At 49.2% G+C, this 23337-nt stretch overlaps 1 protein-coding gene and 1 long non-coding RNA gene across 4 annotated transcripts in view; one reads left to right on the top strand and one right to left on the bottom strand.

Annotated features, from left to right (window-relative positions):
• Nucleotides 1–16757: 16757 nt before the first annotated feature.
• LOC114807551 lies at nucleotides 16758–19060 on the bottom strand. Its single transcript, XR_003755610.2, has 2 exons — nucleotides 18395–19060; nucleotides 16758–17144 (listed from the first exon to the last, which is right to left on the bottom strand). It is a non-coding gene; the product is annotated as an uncharacterized LOC114807551 (long non-coding RNA).
• A 3693-nt stretch (nucleotides 19061–22753) lies between these two features.
• Nucleotides 22754–23337, top strand: part of RPRD1A (regulation of nuclear pre-mRNA domain containing 1A) — a 50808-nt gene continuing 50224 nt past the window's right edge. For all 3 annotated transcript variants that reach the window (XM_029053943.2, XM_029053945.2, XM_029053946.2), the window contains exon 1: nucleotides 22754–22928. In XM_029053943.2, the coding sequence (XP_028909776.1) occupies nucleotides 22778–22928 (151 nt within the window). In that variant the 5' untranslated portion in view covers nucleotides 22754–22777. The remainder of the gene's footprint in view (nucleotides 22929–23337) is intronic.

Genomic DNA, 23337 nt, shown 5'->3' with positions numbered 1-23337 from the left:
CATAAAAACAATTATATGTATATATATATATATATGTTTATGTATATGAATCAATCCGTGGTATTTACTGAGTGCTTAATACGTGCAGAGCAGTGTACTAAGCGCTTGTGAGTTAGCGGACACGTTCCCCCCTCCTAATAAGCTTACAGGCTAGAGCGCTCTGGGGGAGGAAAAAAAGGAGATATGTATACTGACTTCTGACCCATGAGTATTTATCTTTCGTCACACTGAGGTGTTGCCACTTGCAGGATTCTGTTAGAGTTCTCAAATGTATTTCGGCCCCGATGCTTGTGACGTGTCTTCCGGTTAGACTGTGAACCCCTTGTGGGCAGGGGACATGTGGAACAGCTCTGTTATACTGCACTTTCCCAAGTGCTCGGTAGAGTGCTCTGCATGCAGAAATTGCTGGATAAATATGCTTGATTGAGCGATTGAACCTTGAGCTTAGAGGATCTGCTACCTGGCCATGAGGAACCATTCTCTCTCTCACTCCTCTCTCTTTTTCTCCCTCCTCCTCTCTCTGCTCCTCTGCTTTCCTCCCTCCCTCCTCTCTCCTCTCCTCTGTCTCCTCTCTCCTCCTCTCTCCTCCCTCTTCACTCTCTCATCTGTCCTCCTCTCTTTCCTTTCTCCCTCCTTTCCGTCTCTCCCTGTTGCTTTTATATCTCCCTTCCTCTCCGTCTCTATCCTCTCCCTCTTTCCCTTCTCTCTCCTCCCTCTCCCCTCTTCTTCTCTCCCTCTCATCTCTCCTCCTCTCCCTCTCTCCACCCTCTCCTCTCTCTCCTCCCCTCTCCTCTCTTTCTCTCCCCATCTGTTCATTTGATGCTTTTTTCGTCAGGCTCAGTATTGTTGTAGCTTCTTAGTATTTGTTCTTGAAACCGGAGATTTTTCTCTGGGCCTCGGATCCTTTCATCGCCTGCGCATATGGCTAAAGGAGGAGTAATCGACGCTCCTCGCGCAGGGTTGATTTTAAAATCTGTCGCTGTGCTGATGAGTTTTCCAGATAGACAGGGCCCGTCTCTGTTTTCGAGCCTGCATCCCAACTTCGGCAACCCAATCTGTGTTAGTCCTTTGCTGAGATTATTATTGCTATCATTGTTACTAGTATTACCAACCTGTGGTACTATTGCTCTTATTATTACTATTATTACCAACCAGGGGTATTTATTGTTTGCTATGTGCCGAGCACTGTACAGAGTGCTTGGAAGAGCGCGATGCAACAGAAATGGCACATCTGTTCCCTGCGTATAACGAGCTTACGGTCTATGTTAAGCACTTACTACTATGTGTCAAGCGCTGTACTAAGCGCTGGGGTAGTTACGAGCTAATCAGGTTGGACCCAGTCCCTGTCCCACATGGGGGCCCCAACTTTTTTACTCATCAGCCTAGGCTGACTGCGATCACGATCTTCCAACAGCCTCCCCGCTGTCTTACCCCCCCTTAGACTGTGAGCCCCGCGGGGAACAGGGACTGTGTCTGATCTGAGAATCTCGTATCGGCTCCGGTGCTTAGCTCAGTGCCTGGCACGCAGTAAGGACAGTGTTTGCCAAGTGCTTACTAACAATCCATCGTCGTGTCTCCCTGAGACTCTGCTTCATTATGTCCTTAAATCTTCGGACTCCCAGGCTCTATCCACTAGGCCTCGCCGCTTCTCATCCTTGAAGGTATGTACCTGTCCCCCCTCCAAAAAATAAAATGGTCAGCTTCTGAAAGAGAAAGGCCAGGAAAAGAATCTTTCCTTTTATTTCTCTGTGGCCACTATTCGCACTCTACCTCAGATTAACTATTACGAGTTGTGGGTCGATAAAGGGGCCTCTGTTCCCCACTGGCCCGACTTGCTATTTTGGGGATGGGCCCGAACTGCTGGGGATGTTGATGGACAGGAATGAGGCCAGAGCTCTTTAAGCCTCTCTGCTGACCGTATTACATGTAATATGGCTTTCATCAGTCCCATCGTGGAACACGGTCACTTTGTCGTATCAAAGGAAAGAATTTATAGTTTAGTTAGTATCTACAGATGCCGCTTGCCAAGCGGGGCGACTTAAAACAACCGTTTTCTTAGACATTATCAGTACTGTTGTACCGCCTGTTGACAAATGTTCAAATTGGCCTTTGAAGCGCACTTTAATTAGACCAGAGGAGCTTCAAAAGACAGATTACATTACGGTCATACTACACGTATATGGATGTTACATTTGATAGCCTGTTATTGGATAAGAATAGGTTTCTAATCTCTATCATTTGTCTTACAAATGATCTTTATCAGTTTGAAATCCCCGTTCAACTCACTGTTCTTTTTCTTGTGCCAATTCCTAAAAGGTTGAATTAAAAATTAAAAAAAAAAACCGCGTAATTTTTAAACATATCCCTTTGAGACAAGCTCCATTCCCTAGTGACATACGAAAGAAGTTTAACAAGTGTCCCTGAATCACTGACATGGTTTGGGGTAGTTCGTTCACCCCCAACCAACCTGGATTAATCTCCCAGGGCTCCGAACGTAATATAATTTGACTACGTCCCAGTTGGAGTACGTTTCGGAACTAATGAATGGCTACGAATAAACAAACGATAATGAACCTCAGGGTGAGATCTTGATTTCTCTCTGCAGCCCTTTAGAGCTGCAGCTCCACAAAGCAATTATCTTTCTTATTCAGCGCTGAATCTCCTCATGGATTATTTTATATTTTGAAATTACTTTTCCCCCATAGAGTATGGAGAGCTCTTTGAGCTGCAGGTTTGCCCCTTGGACAGTTTGATGAGGGGGCGGAAGCCAAAATCGCTAGGACAGAACGGTTCATCGGGAGAGTCCCGTTCAGTTACGCTGAAAACTAAAGGGAGCTTGTCACCCAAAGAGAAGATGGCAGCACTTTGCAGGCGTTGGAAAGGGAGAGGAAAGGGAGAAATCGATGACGAAACTGAATTAAATGCCTTTTTTTTGACACAGTGGGAACGCTTACATCTGCCGGCCTAATGCGTTTTTGGATTACATTGTAATTAAGCATTTAATTAAATGGGTCACGCATCAGAGCGCGTGTTATAAATACATCTCGAATGTAATACATCATAGCGTCTTTATTAGACAGGCAATGAGCAAGCTATTTCTTGTGATATTCCAACTACTTCAGAGCTGCACAGAAGCACGTGTGTATTTATATTTCCCCTGGAACTAGTCTGCGGGCGGGTTTATGAATCATATATTATAATTGTACGGGCCATCGTTCATTCTCATTTATGTTGATGTTTTATCCTGGCTTATCCTTAAACTCGCTCCTCTCTAGGATGTAAGCCTGGAGTGGGCGGGGATGGTCCTTACTGTTCTGTATGCGGAGCACCGTGCAATAAACGTGATTGAATTAATCGAATGAAGTAAGCGCTCAGTAAATACGATCGATTGACTGAATGACTGACTAAATACCACTGATTAAGAAGTAAGTCCCTGTCTGTTAGGGGCGCGTCCCGAGCTGAATTAGGACCCACTTTCTTTGTAAAGGCGACAGGGATAATAAGCGAGAGAGAAATGTGTAATGACTCCATAGCCTCATGTGCCTGCACTATTCACTCGTTCATTCATTCGGTCGTATTTATTGAGCGCTTACTCTGTGCAGAGCACCGTGCTAAGCGCTTGGAAAGTACAACTCAGCAATAAAGTGAGACAATCCCTGCCCACGCCGGGTTTAGAGTCTAGAAGGGGGGAGACAGACATCAAAGCGAGTAAACAGGCATCGATATAAATAAATAGAATTAGATGTACTAAACCCCTGGGAGAATACAATACAACAGTATAACAGACACATCTCCTGCCCGCAGTGAGTTTAAAGTCTAGAGGCTGGACTTATTTCCTGAGCATTTACTGTGGACAGAGTAGTCTCCCAAGAATCTTAATTAGCATCTTCAGAGAAGCAGCGCACTCTGGACATCAAAAAACTAAATATGGACTGGGAATTAAATCTCCAGAAATTTGAGTTGGTTCATTTATTTTTTTTTTAATGGTATTTGCTAAGTGCTTATTAAGGGCCAGGCACTGTACTAAATGCCGGGGGAGATGCGAGGTAATTGGGTCGGACACAGTCCCTGTCCCATGTGGAGCTCACAGACTTAATCCCCATTTTAAAGATGAGGTAACTGAGGCGTGGAGAAGTTAAAGCAACATAACATTCAGGCATATTTTACTGAGTGTCTTTTGCGTGCAGAGCACTGTACTAAGCGCTTGGAATGTACAATTCGGCAACGATAACAGACAAGTATCAGAACCGGGATTAAAGCCCAAGTCCTCTAACTCCCAGGCAATACCCTATTTTTATCTAAATTGTCCAGAATGATGTAGTCGATAGGTGTAAACGAGCAATTTAACAATACTAATGCGTTTTTACGGTATCTGTTAAACATTTACTGTGTTCCAGGCACTGTACTAAGCGCTGGGCTGGATACAAACTAATCAGGTCGGACACAGTCCCTGTCCCACCTAGAGCTCCCACCATCCTGCATTTGTAACTTTTTCGTCTGTTAGACATTTGTCCCCGTGGAATCGCATCCTGATCACACAGGACTGAGCTTCAGTTTTATAGTTATTCTCTTTTTAAAAATGAGATCTGTCTCCCTGAAAAGGCTCTTCATCTACTGCATGAAGGGTACAGGAGCAACTCACGGGACATATCTTCTCCCACTCTGAAACATTTAAGAAGATCATTTTCTTAAAAAAAAAAAACCAGTTCATCCCATGTCTCCCCACTCTAACGGTCGCCCATCCGCCTCGGCGTCGGAAAGAAACTTCTTACCGTCGGATTTAAAGCACTCGCTCGGCGGTCTCCCTGCTACCTCACCTCGCGGAGTCCCTTCTACAACCCAGCCTGCAAAATTTGCTCCTCTCAGCGCCAGCCTACTCACTGTACCTCTCTCTCTTGTCGATCCCCTTGCAAATATCTTCCCTCTGGCCTGGAATTCCCTCCCCCTTCATATCAGACGGACCCCCACTCTCCCCACCTTCAAAACCCCTTCTAAAATCACATCTCCTCCAAGAGACCTCCCCAAACTGAGCCTTTACCCTCTCTCCGTTCTGTGTGGTCTCGGCGCTTAGATCTGTATCCTTTGACCGTTCGATATTCTCGTTCATTCATTCATCTGTATTTATTGCGGGCTTACTGGGTGCGAAACACTCGACTAAGCACTTGGGAGAGTGCAATATAGCAACAAAGAGATACATTCCTGCCCACAACGAGCTTATAGTCTATTCTTCTCACCCTCAGCCCCACAGCCCTCAGGTCTTGGCTTGTCTTTTGCTGTCGAGTCGTCTCCGACGCATAGCGACGCCGTGGAAGGAAACTCTATGGATACGTTACCGAAACAACACTTACGTACATATCCTTATATGATGCCAGTTCCCCTTATCTGTATCTGTATTAGAGAAGCAGCGTGGCTCAGTGGAAAGAGTCCGGGCTTTGGAGTCAGAGGTCATGGGTTCGAAGCCCCGCTCTACCACTTGTCAGCTGTGTGACTGTGGGCGAGTCGCTTCACTTCTCTGGGCCTCCGTTCCCTCATCTGTAAAAGGGGGATTAACTGTGAGCCTCACGTGGGACAACCTGATGACCCCGTATCTCCTCCGGCGCTTAGAACGGTGCTCTGCACATAGTAAGCGCTTAACAAATACCAACATTATTATTATTATTATTAAAATGGGGATGAAGACTGTGAGCCTCACGGGGGACAACCTAATTACCCTGTATCTCCCCCAGCGCTTAGAACGGTGCTCGGCACATAGTAAGCGTTTAACAGATACCAACATTATTATTATTTATTTCCCTGTTTGTCTCCCCCTCTAGCCTATAAGCTCCTCGTGGGAGGAATCATGTTTACCGACTCTACTGTGTTATATTGTCACACGCAGTAAGCACCCAATTAATACCAGTGAGCAACTGATCAAAATGCCGTAGCTTATCAAAAGACAGGGTGACTTCCGGTGACAAAAACTAAAACAGAAGAGGCAAAATACTCGGTGTTGCCTTGAATTCACTCTACAAGACTTACTTAGGGGTTTGGGGGAGGTTTTTTTTTGTTGTTTGTGCAACCATTTTCGAGGAAGAAATTTTCTTCGCAGAGGTTGGCATACCAAACCACTAATCTCATATACTTTCCCCAATTCTGTGGCGAGAACAATCGGGAACTCATTGGAAACCTCGGGAGCTTAAACAGATTGAAAAGCTTTAATGAAAACATGATTTTTTTCAGAACTAGTGCAGATGTGAATTCCGTGAAGGTAATTTGAGATTTTAATGACATGAACTCATAGCTTGTTCTTTAAAAGAAAAAAATTCAAAGTTAACAAATTCAGACATAATACCGAAAATCAAAAATGCCAACCGCAAACAGCCAGTTGCGTGACCTATAAATTATAGATGTGATTTATAATTCCCGGGCACAAACGGTAAATCAGTTGAATGATTTTTAAATCAATGCTATAGCAGCCAGAGTGGCATGGCTTCTAAATCAGTCTCTTATTTCATAAATCAGAAAAAAAGAGATCTAAATCAGGTAGGTGACCCCACTTGCCAACTAATCAAATCATAAATTGAGTTTTTACACACCACTTTTCTTCAGAACACAGACTCGTGCGGGAAAAGAGTTGGGCTTTGGGAATCCTCCGTGCTGAATTGGACACACCGCACCGTCTGGAAGTCCTTGTAAACAATAGAGACAAGACAGCTCGGGGGTCATTTCTTCTAACCAGATTAGCAATAAACTATGGTAAATGTCTGAATGTGGCACTCGGGCGGTGAAGATTTCTCTGCGTAATCCCTATATTCGACCTAGAGACAGAATTCGAGGAAATTGCAATGTTATTGATAATCCGGACAATGATAATAATAATCTTCATAATAGTGATAGTACTAATATCTTCAAAGGGGCAGGAACCTGCAGGAAACCTGACAACTCTTTTTTTGAATGGATTTTTTTTTTAAGCATTTACTATGTCCCGGGCACTGTACTGAGCACTAGGGTAGATACGAGAAAATTAGGTTGGACCAAGTCTCACATGGGGCTCGTGGTCTTACTTCCCATTTTACAGATGAGGAAAGTGAGGCACACCGAAGTCAAATGACCGACCCAAGGTCACAGAGCAGACGAGGGGCAGAGCCGGAATTAGAACCCAGGTCCTGCTGGCTCCCAGGCCCGTGCTCTTTCCCATAGGCCACGCTGTTCTCTCCTTCTCTGCATCTTGGGTTTCCTCTTGCCCCCAGAAGATCTTAACATGGATGTCTCACTAGCACCTCAGATTCAATTTGTCCAAAACGGAACACTTCACCTTCCCTCCTCTATCCCAACATCACCATCTTCCCCACTTCTGAAACTCAAAACTAACTTTGGCACTGTCATTCATTGATTTCTCCCTCTCTTTAAACCCCCTTATTCAGTCTGTCACTAAAATCTGTTGGCCTTTCCCTCCCCTCACAGAATCCTCCACTTCCTCTCCATACAAATAGACCGTAAACTCTATGTGGGCAAGGAACGCGTCTGCCGACTCTGATACTGCGTATTCTTCCAAGCGCTTAGTACAGTTCAGATCATGGGTCTGGTAATCAGAAGGACCTGGGTTCATTCATTCATTCAATAGTATTTATTGAGCGCTTACTATGTGCAGAGCACTGGTTCTAATCTCAGCTCCTCCACTTGTCTGTTCTGTGACCTTGGCAAGTCATTTCACTTCTCTGGACCTCAGTTACCTCATCTGTAAAACGGGGATTATGATTGTGAGCCTCGTAAGGGACGGGGACTGTGTCTGACCTGATTGGCTTCTGTCTACCCCGGCGCTTAAGTACAGCGTCTGGCACATAGTAAGCACTTAACAAATACCACAGTCATCGTCGACATCATCATCGTCGTCACACGGTAAGCTCTCAATAAAGCCCGTGGATGGGTAGAGCTTGTGGGGGCGGTCATTTGGACCTCTGGAGCCAAGCTGGGACCAGAAGAAATCATTCATTAAATCGTATTTTATTGAGACCTTACTCTGTGCTAAGCACTGAACTAAGGAAATCACTGCAGTGGGCCCCTCTGATCCATCTCATCCCATCCACATGCCCGGGAGAGCCCCTGAACCACCCTGGGACGTGAGGGAGAGAGGCCAGAATAATAATAATAATTATGGTGTACTCATTAAGCCCTTACCGTGTACCGAGCACTGTTCTAAGTGCTGGGGTAGACGCAAGTTAATCAGGTACACAGCCCCTGTCCCACATGGGGCTCCCACTCTTACTCCCCATTTTACAGATGAGGCCCCTGAGGCCCAGAGAAGTTAAATGACTTGCCCAAAGTCACCCAGCTGCCAGGTGGCAGATCCGGGATTCGAACCCCCGACCTCTGACTCCCAAGCCCCGGCTCTTTCCGCTAAGCCACGCTGCCCCTATCTGCTTCTATCTCCGTCGTATTCTCCCAAGCTCTTAGCACAGTGTCCCGCGCATAGAGAGCGCTCAATAAATACCATTCACGATGATTGTTGAGTGTCTCTTTTTAGCTTCCTCTAGGCAAGAAGGCCGATCGGAACCCAAACAATAGACGTTCAGTCGGGACAGGAGAGAGAAAGAATTCTAAATGCAGAGACAAACGCCATCTCCGGGTTCTCATGTTTCACCTACCGTATGTGCCCTCCGTCCGAAAGTGTCTGCGGGTCGTTTTTGTATTCTGCACATTTCCTACAAACTTATCAGACAACTTCTGAGAGGGAACAAATCTCGGGTAGAGGTCAAGAGGCGGCCTTTTTAGCACTACTGTGATATCGAAGTGAATCTCGATGCTTCGTGTCACGGGACGCTCTGAGTTGTCAGTGACCTCGAAGTGATAACCTGCTTCTTCTTTTCTACACCTTGTCACTCATTAGCATTCCAAGCCCATTACGTACTCCTCTTCGCCGAGAGAGAAACCTAGCGCTCCCATCTCACATCACCCTAAACAAGGCCATCCGCCTGCCGTTAGCATTTCAGGTTCACCGATAATAGTTTACGGCAACGAAAGCAAATTCCGGGAAAAAGGGATACGACCCTCTAAACTAAGATAAATCGTGGCATCCGCTCCTGGGGAAAGTCACCGTTTCAATTAATGCCGGTGAATTCCGTAAACCGATTAAGCGAGGCGGCGGCTTTAGCTTCACCGTCTGAGAAGGGGGGACACTAGAGCTTATTTCTGAACCGGACAGATAATGGCTCTCCCCCGCTACGAAACCTTATCGAAGGCACGCCTCCTCCGAGAAGCCTTCCCTGACTAACCCCTCCTCTCCACTTCTCCCACTCCCTTCCGCGGCGCTCTTACTTGCTCCTTCATTCATCTTCCCTCCCATCCCCACGGCACATATGTTTAAATGTATAATTGGTTCATCTGTCCCCTCTAGACTGTGAGCTCGCCGTGGGCAGGAACGGGTCTGTTTGTTGTTATCTTGTACCGTCCCAACCTCTTAATATAATGCTTTGCACGCACTAAGCGCTCAATACATTCGATTGAATGAATGAATAAATGCACAGAGACAGGGTTCAGAGCAGTAGGAGATGCTCCTGTCTTGCCATTGCTAGTTTCCTTGCCAATTCGTGATGATTGATTATTTTGAAATGGTTATTAAATGATTATTTTTATTGACTGATTCATAAATAATTGATTTATTATTTTGAACAGGTGGGCTCCAGACTCTCCATGAATCTGCGGGGTCAGGCGGGGCAAATTTTCAGTGATGAGGAATCTCCACCTCCAAACTCTGCTGCCTTTGACACTCTAACCCATTCCCTTCTGGAAGACTAACTCCATTTTTTCTGACCCATTCTCTCTCCTGGTTCTCCTCTCGCCAATCCTTTTCCGTCTCCAACCTTGTCTTCCTCTACCTCCAACTCACTAATCGCGGGGTGCCGCAAGGCCAAGTTCTGGATCCTCTGCTCTTCCCAGGCGCCACTCATTTCCTTGGGAAGTTCATCCGCCATCACAAACACCACAATTATTAGGTCTTCAGTTTCCCGGTCCTGAGCTCTTTTCACCAAGCCACTTAGTTTCTCCCAGTTGATAACACTGCCATTTTCTCCCTGACTCTTAAGCACGCCGCCGTGGCGTTATCCTTGAATCGTCCTTCTCTTTCACCGTCCATATTCATTCTGTCACCGAATCCTAGTGTTTTTTTCTCTTCCTCTCCATCCGAACTGCTAGCTCTCCAGTTCAAGCACTCGTATCCCATCTTGACTACTGCCTAAGTCTCTTCACTGACTTTCCCTGCCTCCAAAATCTCCGTACTCTCCTCTCTCCACTTGATACCTGCCCTTTTGCCCGGATCATTCTTCTAGAATCCCTTCGGGGCTCGTCTCCCCGTTCCTCAAAACCCACCCACGGTTGACCGGTCCTCTCCTCGTCGAGCAGAACCGCCCGACATTCGGCTTTAAGGCGTTCGTGTTTATTTCTGAAGGCCACCGTGGCTCCCCCAGGCTACTAAGTAAGGAGCCTTGCCCCCGAATAAAATTAAAAATGAATACGCGACGGAAACTGGATGGGGAGAAATCCTGCTTTTCTTGGGTTCGTTTTACTTTCTGTAACTCATCATCTTTCGTCAGCAGAAAACTTTCAGGACAGTTTATCCCGCTAGGCAGATTCCAAAGCAGAACATGTGGTTGCATGTAAATTGGGAGACGGGAAGAGCGGTAATAAAATGCTGCTTCCGCCTTCCCCTTCCCCCTGTTTCCGATGGCCGAGCGTGATTCTTTTTTCCTGACGAATGACGATCAGCAGCCCAAGTGAATATTGACATTACGGTAGTTTTGACTTATCTTCGCTCAATATTCTGCTCGGCACAGTAGCCCCTCTGTTTTCTGACGAGCCCTAACGGGCTACTCCGTCTGGTCTGTTTGAGGTTCGACTTTACAGGTGCTTGCTAAATCCCAGGGCCCGAAAGACAGGCGTGCGAGAACCCAGTCCAGCGCACGTATCGAACACGAAGATCTCTTTCGTCTTACGCTGCGCTTCTGTCCCGGCCGGACGATGTCTTTTAAGGGGCATGTGGTTTCGCGTAAACCATACGGACCCTCATCGAGTCTGGCTTGTTTCGAAACATGCCGTCCGAGCGTTCTGACAGCGGAGTAAGAGGGCATTGTCGAGCTACGGCAGCTCGGGTTCAAAGCTCTGAGGAGGAGGCAGATTGAAGCAAAGTAGCATCTGTCACCAGAGTCTTGACGGAAAGGTCGTCGCCCTTCCGCTTTTAGGTAGGGGCCGTGTAAAAATAATAATGATCGTGGCATTTGTCAGTGCTTACTGCGTGCTAAGCCCTGAAGGAGATACAAAATGATCCGGTCAGACACAGTTCCCATCCCACATGGGGCTCACGATCTAAGTGTCGGGACGGAGGACGGATGATGAAACCTTATTTTGCGACGGCAAAGAGAAGTTAAGCGACTTGACCGAGGTCGCACAGCGGGCAAGCGGCCGAGCCGGGATTAGAACCCAGGGCCTCTAACTCCCACGCCCGCGCTCTTTCCACTAGTACGCACGGCTTCTCATTGATAGTGACAGATAATGATGCTTATGGCATCTGTTAAGTGCTTACTAGCCGCCAAGCCTCCTGCTAAGTGCCGGGATAGTAGACACGATACGGGTATATTAGCTCAAGTTGCCTTTTCGCTGACGAGGATGAGGAAAAGAACGCTTGGAAAGTGAAATATCTACATATATAGATAGATATGTCGATATAGAGATACGTAGAACAGCGCTGGGCACCTAGTCAGCGCTTAGCAAATACCCCCCTCGTCACTGTTCTAAGTTCTGGGGTGGATACGAGGTGATCAGGTTGTCCCACGTGGGGCTCGCTGTCTTCATCCCCGTTTTACAGATGAGGGAACCGAGGCCCAGAAGAGTGAAGAGACTTGCCCAAGGTCACACAGCAGACAGGCGGCGGAGGCGGGATGGGAAAGTGAGGGGAAATGAGGGCTTAACTGGGGAAGACCTCTTGGGGGAGATGTGATTATAAAAAGATTTGAAGGTGGAGAAAGAGTAGGTCGGTCGTATACGAAGGGGATGGCGGGGGGGGAGTTCCAGGCCGGAGGAGAGACGCGAGCAAGGGGTCGGCGGCGGGGACAGAAGTGATCGAGGTCCAGCGAGTAGGGGGGGCGTTTGGGGAGCGGAGCGGGCCGGTCGTTGTACTAGGAAGTCGGGGAGGTGAGAGCTGATCGGATGCCTTAAAAGCCGATGGGAAAGGGGTTTCCTCTGAAAGCCAGCTGCGGCATGGCCTGGTGGGTAGAGCGCGGTCGGAAAGAGTTCTTGTCCCACGTTGGGTTTGCGGTCTGAGGAGAGGTAGCGAATCCTCACTTTACAGATGAGGAAACCGAGGGATATGTTAAGCTCTTACTCTATTCCGAGCACTGTTCGGATAATAATAATGACATCCGTTGAGCGCTTACTCTGTGCCCGGCACTGTAATGATAATAACGATAATAATAGTGATGACGATGATGACGGTATTTGTTAAGCCCTTACTATGTTCCAGGCAGCGAAGCTCACTGGAAAGAGCCCGGGCTTAGACGTCACAGGTCGTGGGTTCTAATCCCGGCTCGGCCGCTTGCCAGTTGTGTGACTTTGGGCAAGTCGTTTCTCTGGGCCTCAGTGACCTCATCTGGAAAATGGGGATTAAAACTGTGAGCCCCACGTGGGACAACCTGATCGCCTTGAATCCCCCAGCGCTCAGAACAGTGCTTCGCACATAGGAAGGACTTGAATACCACCATTTTATTTTTAATAATAATAATGATAATAATAATGATGGTATTTGTTGAGCACTTACTATGTGCCAGGCACTGTAACAATAATAATGATCATGATGATAATCATGTTGGTATTTGATAAGCGCTTACTATGACGATGATGATGGTATTTTATTTTTAATAATAATAATAATAATAACGATGATGGTATTTGTTGAGCACTTACTATGTGCCAGGCACTGTAATAATAATAATAACAATAATAATAATAATAATGATGATGACGATGGTATTCGTTAAGTGTTTACTATGTGCCAAGCACTAAGTGCCGGGGTAGATACAAGGTTTTCAGGTGGGGCTCACAGTCTTAATCCCCCTTTTACAGATGAGGCAACCGAGGCCCAGAGAAGCTAAGTGACCGGCCCAGAGTCACCCAGCTGACAAGTGGCGGAGAGGGATTAGAACCCACGACCCCTGACTCCCAAGCCCGGGCTCTTTCCGCTGAGCCTCGGGGCGGAAACGAGCAAATCAGGTCGGACACGGTTCTGAGGCACTGGGATAGATAGAGTCTCGTCAGCCAGCGTCCCTGTCCCAGTCTAAGGGGCAGGACAAACGGGACTTTAATCCTCATTTTGTAGATGAAGAAACTGAAGCCCGGAGAAGGTAAGTGAGTGGCCCAAGGCCACAGAGGAGCCACCCGGCAGAGCTGGGATTCTCCCGATTCCCGGCGTTGGGCTCTCGCCAAGGGGATCACATTCCCGAATGGTCGGGGAGGGAACGGACTTCAACCTGGGACTAGTCAAAAGCTACAGTGTCGTGAGAACAAGGAAGTCCATCATCGGAGCTCGACCCTCTGCTTCACTTGGGGGATTTCTCACGCCGGAGCTCGCCATATTGTTTAAAGGTGCAACCGATCCGGAACGGAGATCGACGTGGCCAGTTCAAAGAGCGCGGGCCATTCCGGAGAAAAGCCCGCAGCAAAGCAGTTAATAACGCTATGTAAACATTTTCCACACAGAGGTCACATCTGACTGACGCGTACCCATATAGGTCTGGTAAAACATTTGTGTCGACTCAAATAACACAAGTCAGTCTGTCAGCCGGTCGGACGCAGGCCCGAGGGCTTATTGGAAGTATAAAAATGGAAACTCGGAGCTTTGGCTGCAGGTCTCTTCCGCTAGAGCCGGGAGGACTGGTAAGGATTCAGGACATAATGGGGCAAATCGTGACGCCTGTTGGTGAATGACGCTATTATTGGAGCACGGTGTCCGACACAACCCACTCAATTCCGATCCTCCATCACAATAAACACCGGTGCCTCATTCCGGAACTTAACCCCAGCGACACGGGCCCTGAAACAAATGTCATTTGACCCAGATTGGATTTTTTTTTCCTCAGAGTGTTCATTAAAATGGCGGAGAGCGCTCCGTTTCTTGAAACACATCATGAGTCGACTGCAGCTCCAAGAGAGGGAAAACCGATTAAACCAAATCTTCGGCGACCTTCCGGCGGGCGTCGAAGGGACGCCCTACGTCTCGACCTCCCTTCGGGAGGGGAGACGTGTTTTACTCTAATGACTGATGTCTTCCGTTTAATCCCGCCGCTCGTCTCCCGCGTGAGCTCGGGCAAGTCGCTTCCCTTCTCCGTGCCTCAGTTACCTCGTCTGTAAAGCGGAGATTAAGACTGTGAGCTCTACGCGGGACGGGGACTGTGTCCTACCCCATTTGCTCGTACCTACCCCAGCGCTTAGTACGGCGCCCGACCCGTATCGAGCACTTAACCGATGCCGTAAATCATGGTCATTATTATAAAAAGTCCTTAACAAATTCCATTTTTAAAAAAAGATCCTTCCATTGCAAAGGCCGGGACAACCTTCGGGAAGTCCAGGAAGTGGGATATTCTCTGAACTTCTCTTCACGCAATTCTTCCCTCCAGCTGGACCTCCATCCTCACCTTGGCCGGGTTACTATTCCTGGGAGGAGGTAGGTATTACAGTCCACAAGTCCGGGCAGCTAGATGTGACTACCGAGAGTAAAGTACGGTTCTTGTTAAGTGCATACTCTGTGCTGGGCACGGCGCTAAGCTCTGGGGTAGCTACAACTTAATAATGATAATGTTGGCATTTGTGAAGCGCTTACTACGTGCAGAGCACCGTTGTAAGTGCTGGGGGAGATACAGGGTCATCAGGTCGTCCCGCGTGAGGCTCCCGGTCTTCATCCCCATTTTACAGATGAGGGAACTGAGGCCCAGAGAAGTGAAGTGACTCGCCCACGGTCACACGGCTGCCAAGCGGCAGAGCCGGGATTCGAACCCATGGCCTCTGACTGCCAAGCCCGGGCTCTTTCCGCTGAGCCACGCTGCTTCTCCAATCAGGTTGGACACAGTCCGTGCCTCCTGTGCACATAGTAAGCGCTTAGTAAATACTACCTTCATCCTCCTTATCATCTGTTGAGGGAAGCAGCGTGGCCTAGTGGAAAGAGGACAGTTCTGGGAGTCCGAGGACCCGGGTTCTAATCCCAGCTCCGCCACCTGTCTGCTGTGTGACCTCGGGCAAGTCGCTTCACTTCTCTGTGCCTCAGGTTTCTTCAACAACTGTAAGATGGGGATTAAATCCTCCTCCCTTAATGTTGGTATTGGTTAAGCGCTTACTCTGTGCCGAGCACTGTTCTAAGCGCTGGGGTGGATACGGGGTCATCGGGTTGTCCCACGTGAGGCTCGCGGTCTTCGTCCCCATTTTACAGATGAGGGAACTGTGAAGTGAAGTGACTCGCCCAAAGTCACACAGCTGACAAGCGGCAGAGCCGGCATTCGAACTCGCGACCTCTGGCTCCCAAGCCCGGGCTCTTTCCGCTGAGCCACGCTGCTCCCCCTTCTACTTACGCCGCGAGCCCTAAGTGGGACAGAGACTGCATCTGACCGGTGATGGGCGATGGGCGAAATCTTCCCAGACCATGGAAATCGGCCTTCAAGAAGGTTGTTTTGTCTGACTTCCGTCTTAGTGGACTAGGGTGGCGATATCACTGAATAATAATGGAGCATTAGAAGCAGAGTGGCTCAGTGGAACCAACACAGGTAGCCAGGGGTCGCGGGTTCTATTCCCGGCTCCGCCACTCGGCAGCTGTGGTGACTCTGGGCAAGCCGTTTACTTTCTCTGTGCCTCCGTTCCCTCATCTGTAAAATGGGGATGAAGACTGTGAGCCCCACCTGGGTCCACCTGATAACCTTGCATCTCCCCCGGCGCTTAGAAGAGCGCTTGGCACATAGGAAGTGTTTAACAGAAACTATCGTTATTACTATTATTACCTGAAAAATGTCACCCCCTGAAATGACGCAGTTTAAAAAGTGCGGAAGGAAGATTTCGTAAGCTTAGAAGGAAGTTCGGGAGAGAAAACCGATAGGGGAGCGATTCTTGTTGGACTTTCCGCTCAGGCGGTGAGTCAGCATTACCTACGAGGAAGCCAACGGAGATACCTTGCAGTAAAAATCACGCTTGAAGGGTGGTTTTCCCCGATATTCGGAAAAGCGGGAAGCCTGCCATTCACAAAATGAAACGGCCGAGGTGACCTGGGCCTGTTGAAAAACGGAAACACTCCAGGTTTCCCTGGCTGTCGTAAAAGTTAAAAAGGAATTTTTTTTTTTCCTTTTGAAAGATGTCAGAGAGATCACATTTTAAACGTGTCACCGTTTTGATCATCAGTGTAATATTAGGTGTTCAAATGCACTGCCCTTGAGCTATGAAAAAAATTAGACGCGATCCTTCACGTGGTAGATATACAAGAAGAGCGCCAGGTTGGTTTCATGTTTGTAAATTACATTCCCTTTTTTTTTTTTAATTCCGCTGTTGCGATGTGGCTCTTATTAGATTTCCCACTCACTATTAACCTGAAGCCCCGAGGTCTTTTGCCTTTCTTACTCCCTGCTAGACTCCCACCCTAATACAATCTGCCTGCAGGGGCAACTTTGTACAGTTATCTCTGACTAAATTAAAATTGTAACTCGTTTGGTACAGTTTACACAAAGCCTCAGCTTTGACACATGCAATTACTATGAACATAGGGGGAACACGGTGGCTGAACGCCGCCAGAAATAGAGTTTAATCAGAAAACGTGGAGTTGTTCCAACAGATTTATAATTTCACTACTCGCTATTCCTTTATGTTCTTGAGTGTTCAGATAATTAGATACACTGGTTCTTGCTTCCCAAGAGGCCAGAAAGGGCAAGATTCCTATTTTTTACATTAAAAAAATTAAATTATAATATAGACAATCTATAACTTTTTGTCAAAATGACAAATTCACACTACATTAATTTCAGCGCTTACAAATGTTACAAATAATCTGTTCTGTAGTATCGGTGTGTTCTCTCCCGTCGTAGACACGTGTGAATTAATTACCTATCCAATTTTACCGTGTCTTTCGAGTCGGCTTTCCTCAGACAACCCTGAAATTAAAAGAAGATAAGGTCTGATTTCCATTTGCCGAATATATTTATTTTGGACGTTTAACCGTTTCAAGCTTTAGTACGTGTACACAAATGAACAGACATTAACAGATGAGTTTATTTATTCAAACACGGTGTGGAACAACAAAGGAACACGGAAATTATGAAATTAAAGCGACGGACTTCAGTTCTGGGAGACGTGGCTTCGCGTTTCTACACACGGTAGTCTTTGTGGGAAGAGATTCTTATCGCCACACGATCGCTCGGGTTCCCAGAATGAAATCGGCACAGTGATTTTAGGAGGGTAAATAGGCCTCCCCGCCCCACGGCACTTGCGTATATATGCATTCTATTCGTTTTATTAATGATGTATAATTCTACTGATTTATACTGACGCTACTGATGCCTGTCCACTTGTTTCGTTGGCTGGCTCTCCCTTTCTGGACTGTAAGCCCGTTGTGGGTTAGGGATCGTCTCTGTGCTTTAGGGATCGTCTCTGCACCTTCCAAGCTCTCAGTACAGTGCTCTGCCCACAGTAAGTGCTCAAAATATACGGCTCAAAATATACGAATCGACAGAACCGGCTACCTGAAGGTACCTACGGCCGGAGTATTCAAATCTCTGCATCATTTACTAGCTCAAGCCTGCTTCCAGTGACGATGGAAGGGCAAATTAAAACTGGTGGAGTTGCACCGTATTCAGCTGCCATTAGGATCTAGTGGCGTTCTTTTCGAAAATGGGGCTGGCGTAATACCTGACCCAGAAGGAGAGCGCAAGAGATTACGCACTGGATTTTGACTTGGAGGTTGAAACTCTGATAGACGGGGTTAAAAGGCGTCTAGTGTTCATTCAGTAGTATTTATTGGTCTCGACTATGGGAGGGAGAGTCCAGCGGAGGCCTACCTGCTGGGAAGCAGCGTGGCTCAGTGGAAAGAGCACGGGCTTTGGAGGCAGGGCTCGTGAGTTCGAATCCCAGCTCTGCCACTTGTCGGCTGTGTGACCGTGGGCCAGTCACTTCACTTCTCTGTGCCTCAGTTCCCTCATCTGGAAAATGGGGATGAAGACTGTGAGCCCCACGTGGGACAGCCTGACTCCCCTGTGTCCACCCCAGCGCTTAGAACAGTGCTCTGCACATAGTAAGCGCTTAACAGATACCAACATTATCATTATTATTATTATTATTATTACCCATTCCTAGCTTGGGCAGTGGCTAGCCGGTGGAAGGCCACCCGCTCCAAGTCAAGACTCACCCGTTGTTACCAAGAAAAATCTCCGGATCCACTGCCAGCACCAGTGCAGATGGAGGCGGGGCGCTCTGGGAGAGATGTATCCACGGTGTCGCTGTAGGCCGGAGAGGACTCGACGGCCTAAGACAAGAAACACAATCCCTCAGGCTCTTAGAAAAAAATGCCGGAGAAATACTCGGGGAAAAAATCAGGTAGGATTTGAAAAACTGAAATCAACTGAATCATCTCTTTCCCCTAGGCCACGCTGCTTCTCTAAAACTTGCAGGACTGCTCTGGTCACACCCTCGGCAACGGGTCTTAAAGAACTGACAGGGAGAGAAGTGGGTGGACAGTGAAGGAGAGGTGAGCATCTCCCTACTGGACAGGTGGATTTGCTAGAACTCCCAGCGACGACTCTCAGATTGGGCCCTTGACGCCAGGATCGACGTTTAATATTCCGAAAGGTTCTTGTCAGATCTCTTCCCGTAGACCATCAGATCGAAAAGAAAGCCACATTTTCAACCTAGGAGAAAGTACCAGCCTTCTGGGCTTGGCCCCCGTGACCTCGAAGAAGAAGATTTTGATATAGTAATCGCCAAAGAATAGCTCCTCCACTTTCTTCTTCCAACTTCCCTCAGCGATAAAAGGTTAACCACGAAGAGCCAGGGGGCCGGCTCCTTCGACGAACTCACAGACGTTCACCTTGGCGTCTGCGTGCTCAGATAGAAAATGGCAGCTGGTGGCACTAACGGCTTTATCGGCGTCCAACGCGGGCAACTGAACGCACCGCCGAGGTTACTAGGGACCGAGGGACTGCCCGTGTTCCCGAAAACACATTTATTTTCCACAAGATCTGTCTTACTGAACTCGCGTCAGGCTTTGGGATCCATTCCCGGGCACCAGTTCTTCAACGGGTTGCTTTAGAAAATGGGATTTCTCTTGGGCTCACCAATTCGGGGATGCATTTAGACACCGTCTTTCAGAATGGAGCACTTCTTTTCCCCAAGTGATTACTGTTTCACTGTCCGGCCAGGCACTCTCAGGCTCTAAGTGCTGGAGGGTTCAGGGCCGGCAGAGAGATTCAGACACCGTGGAGCCCCGCCCTCGGATCCCTTCCACGGCAAGGGGAGTTTAGGGGGTCGGGGCAGTGAGTTTGAGAGAGAGAAGAAGGGAGTATGTCAAATGGAAAGCCTGCTCTTCTTCCCAAGGTAAAGGAAAGCAGGTAACCGCAGCCAGTCGTGGGATCAGACTTACGGAGAGAAAGAGAGATGGACAGAGAGAAGCTCGTTTGGGGCAGGGAGTGCGTCTGTTTATTGTTATATTATAGTCTCCCAAGTGCTTAGTACAGTGCTCTGTGACTGAATGAAAGGGAGAGGGAAATAACAGTGATAATAATAACGTTGGTATTCGTTAAGCGCTTACTATCTCCCCCGATCAGACCGTAAGCCCGTCAAACGGCAGGGACCGTCTCTATCTGTTGCCGACTTGTTCGTCCCAGGCGCTTAGTACAGTGCTCTGCACATAGTAAGCGCTCGATAAATACTATTGAATAGAGCACTGTTCTCAGCGCTGGGGTAGACGCAGGGGATTCAGGTCGTCCCACGTGGGGCTCCCGGTCTTAATCCCCATTTTACAGATGAGGTCACTGAGGCCCAGAGAGGTGAAGTGACTCGCCCACAGTCACACAGCCGCCCAGTGGCGGAGCCGGGATTCGAACCCATGACCTCCGACCCCGAAGCCCGGGCTCCTTTCCACTGAGCCACGCTGCTTCTCCAGGAAAGAGAGATGGACAGAGGGAGAGAGGGAGAGAGAGGAAGAGAAAGAGGGAAAGAGAGAGAAAGGGGGAGAGAGAGGGGTGACAGAGGGATGGAGGAACAGAAGGAAAGAGGGACTGAGAGACAGAGAAGAAAGGAGAGGAAAAGAGAGGGGGGGAAAGGAGAAAGATGGGAACAGGGGGGCAGAAAAAAAAGAGAGAGAGGCGAGATGTCTGGTTCTTCTGGGGGACAAAGAAGCGTCACAGGAGCCTCCCTGAGCTATTCCCTCCATGATCACCAGGCCTGACCCTCCCAACCTGCCTCAACCAGTCCTTTCAACGGGCCTGGGCTCTTTCATTCATTCATTCACTCATTCAATCGTACTTTCTGAGCCCTTACTGTGTACTAAGCGCTTGGAAAGTACAACACAGCGAGAAAGAGAGACCATCCCTGCCCACCCCGGGCTTAAAGTCTTAGGGGGAGACAGACATCGAAACAAGTAAACAGGCAACAGTAGGAATAAACAGCATTATAGAGAGAAACAGACATACAGAATGATAATAACGTTGGTATCGGTTAAGCGCTTACTAGGTGCAGAGCGCCGTTCTAAGCGCTGGGGGAGATCCAGGGTCATCAGGTTGTCCCACGTGAGGCTCACAGTAAGAGAAGCAGCGTGGCGCAGTGGAAAGAGCCCGGGCTGTGGAGTCAGGGCTCGTGAGTTCGAATCCCAGCTCTGCCGCTTGTCGGCTGTGTGACCGTGGGCCAGTCACTTCACTTCTCTGGGCCTCAGTTCCCTCATCTGTCAAATGGGGATGAAGACCGGGAGCCCCCCCACGTGGGACAACCTGATTCCCCTGTGTCTACCCCAGCGCTTCGAACACTGCTCTGCACGTAGGAAGCGCTTAACAGATACCAACATTACTATTCTTGTCATCATCCCCATTTGACAGATGAGGGAACTGAGGCCCAGAGAAGTGAAGTGACTTGCCCACAGTGACACAGCTAATAACTGTTATTACTATTATCACCATTATTATGAATCATCATTGATATCATCACCACTATTATGAATCGTTATTACTAGTATCACCACTATCGCTATTAAGAATTGTCATCAATAGTATCACCATTATCATTACCATTATTGTAAAGGGTCATTAATATCATCACCACTATTATGAATCGTTATTACTAGTATCACCACTATCGCTATTAAGAATTGTTATCAATATTATCACCATTATCATTACCATTATTGTAAAGGGTCATTAATATCATCACCACTATTATGAATTATTATTAACAGTATCACCACTATTATTAATACCATCGCCATCATTATGAATTATGATTAATATCGGTATTATGAATTATTAACATTGTTACCATTATTATGGATGACCATTATTACTGCTAATATTGTTTCCATTATTATGGATGATGATGATGATGATGATTACGATGATGATGATGATGATGATGATGATGACGTAAGCCCAGGCCCGCTCTCCTTTTGCCCCCCTCCCCCGTCTCTTTGGAGACAGGCCCCGCCCCCTCTGGCCACGCCCCTCGGTGGGCGGGGATGACGTTACGTCAGGGGCGGGGCTTACGTGAGGAGGGGTTACGTGAGGGGCGGGGTTTACGTGGTTACGTCGAGGGGCGGGGCTCAGGCGAGGGGGCGTTACGTCAAGGGGGTGGGGATTAGGCGAGGCGGGAGCACGTCGAGGGGCGGGGCTTACGTGAGGAGGGTGACGTGAGGGGCGGGGCTTCGATGGGGAGGGGTTACGTCGAGGGGCGGGGCTCCGGGGAGGAGGTGTTACGTCGGGGGGCGGGGCTTAGGCGGGGAGGGGTTACGTGGAGGGGCGGGGCACAGGTGAGGAGGGTGACGTGGAGGGGCGGGGCTTAGGGGAGGAGGGTGACGCGAGGGGCGGGGCTTAGATGAGGAGGGGTTACGTCGAGGGGCGGGGATTAGATGAAGAGGGTGACGTAAGGGGCGGGGCTTAGATGAGGAGGGGCTACGTCGAGGGGCGGGGATTAGATGAAGAGGGTGACGTAAGGGGCGGGGCTTAGATGAGGAGGGGCTACGTCGAGGGGCGGGGATTAGATGAAGAGGGTGACGTAAGGGGCGGGGCTTAGATGAGGAGGGGCTACGTCGAGGGGCGGGGCTTAGGGGAGGAGGGTGACGCGAGGGGCGGGGCTTAGGGGAGGAGAGGGACGCGAGGGGCGGGGCTTAGGGGAGGAGAGTGACGTAAGGGGCGGGGCTTAGGGGAGGAGAGGGGGCGTAAGGGGCGGGGCTTAGGGGAGGAGAGGGGCCGTAAGGGGGCGGGGCTTAGGGGAGGAGAGGGGACGTAAGGGGGGCGGGGCTTAGGGGAGGAGAGGGGCCGTAAGGGGGCGGGGCTTAGGGGAGGAGCGTGACGCGAGGGGCGGGGCGTGCGTGGGGGCGGCGGAGAGGCGGCCGCGTTGTGCGCCCCCGCCCTCCCGCCCGGAGGATGCCGGGAAGAGGCGTCCCGGCCGGCCCAGACCCCGCCCGAGCCGCCTCCGCCTCCGCCGCCGCCGCCCGCCATCTTGCCTCGGGGCTGGTCCGGGCCTCCCCGGCCTCGGCCCCGGCGCCCGGCGCCCCGCCCCCCGGCCCCGGCCCCCGCCCCCCCCGGCCATGGCGGCCTTCTCGGAGGCGGCGCTGGAGAAGAAGCTGTCGGAGCTGAGCAACTCTCAGCAGAGCGTGCAGACCCTGTCGCTGTGGCTCATCCACCACCGCAAGCACTCCGGGCCCATCGTCACCGTGTGGGAGCGGGAGCTGCGCAAGGGTCAGTGCGCCACACCCCGGCACCCCTCCCTCCCTCCCTCCCTCCCTCCGCCCCTGCTTCCCCCTCCCCCCTCATTCATTCATTCATTCATCCATCCATCCATTCATCCATCCGCCCCTCCGCACGGAGCGCCTGCCCCCTGCTTCCCCTTCCCCACCCTCATTCATTCATTCATTCATTCAGCATTCATTCATCCGCCCCTCTGGACTGAGCGCCTGCTCTGTGCTTCCCCCTCCCCCCTCATTCATTCATTCATTCACCATTCATTCATTCATCCGCCCCTCTGGACTGAGCGCCTGCCCTGTGCTTCCCTCTCCCCCCTCATTCATTCATTCATTCATTCATTCACCATTCATTCGTCCATCTCTATGGACTGAGCGCCTACTCTGTGCTCCCCCCCATTCATTCA

The sequence above is a fragment of the Ornithorhynchus anatinus genome, chromosome X3, assembly GCF_004115215.2.
Source record: "Ornithorhynchus anatinus isolate Pmale09 chromosome X3, mOrnAna1.pri.v4, whole genome shotgun sequence".
In the NCBI taxonomy this organism is placed as follows: domain Eukaryota; kingdom Metazoa; phylum Chordata; class Mammalia; order Monotremata; family Ornithorhynchidae; genus Ornithorhynchus; species Ornithorhynchus anatinus.
Note: the sequence above shows the minus strand (reverse complement) of the source record. Positions and strands in the feature narration are given on the sequence as shown.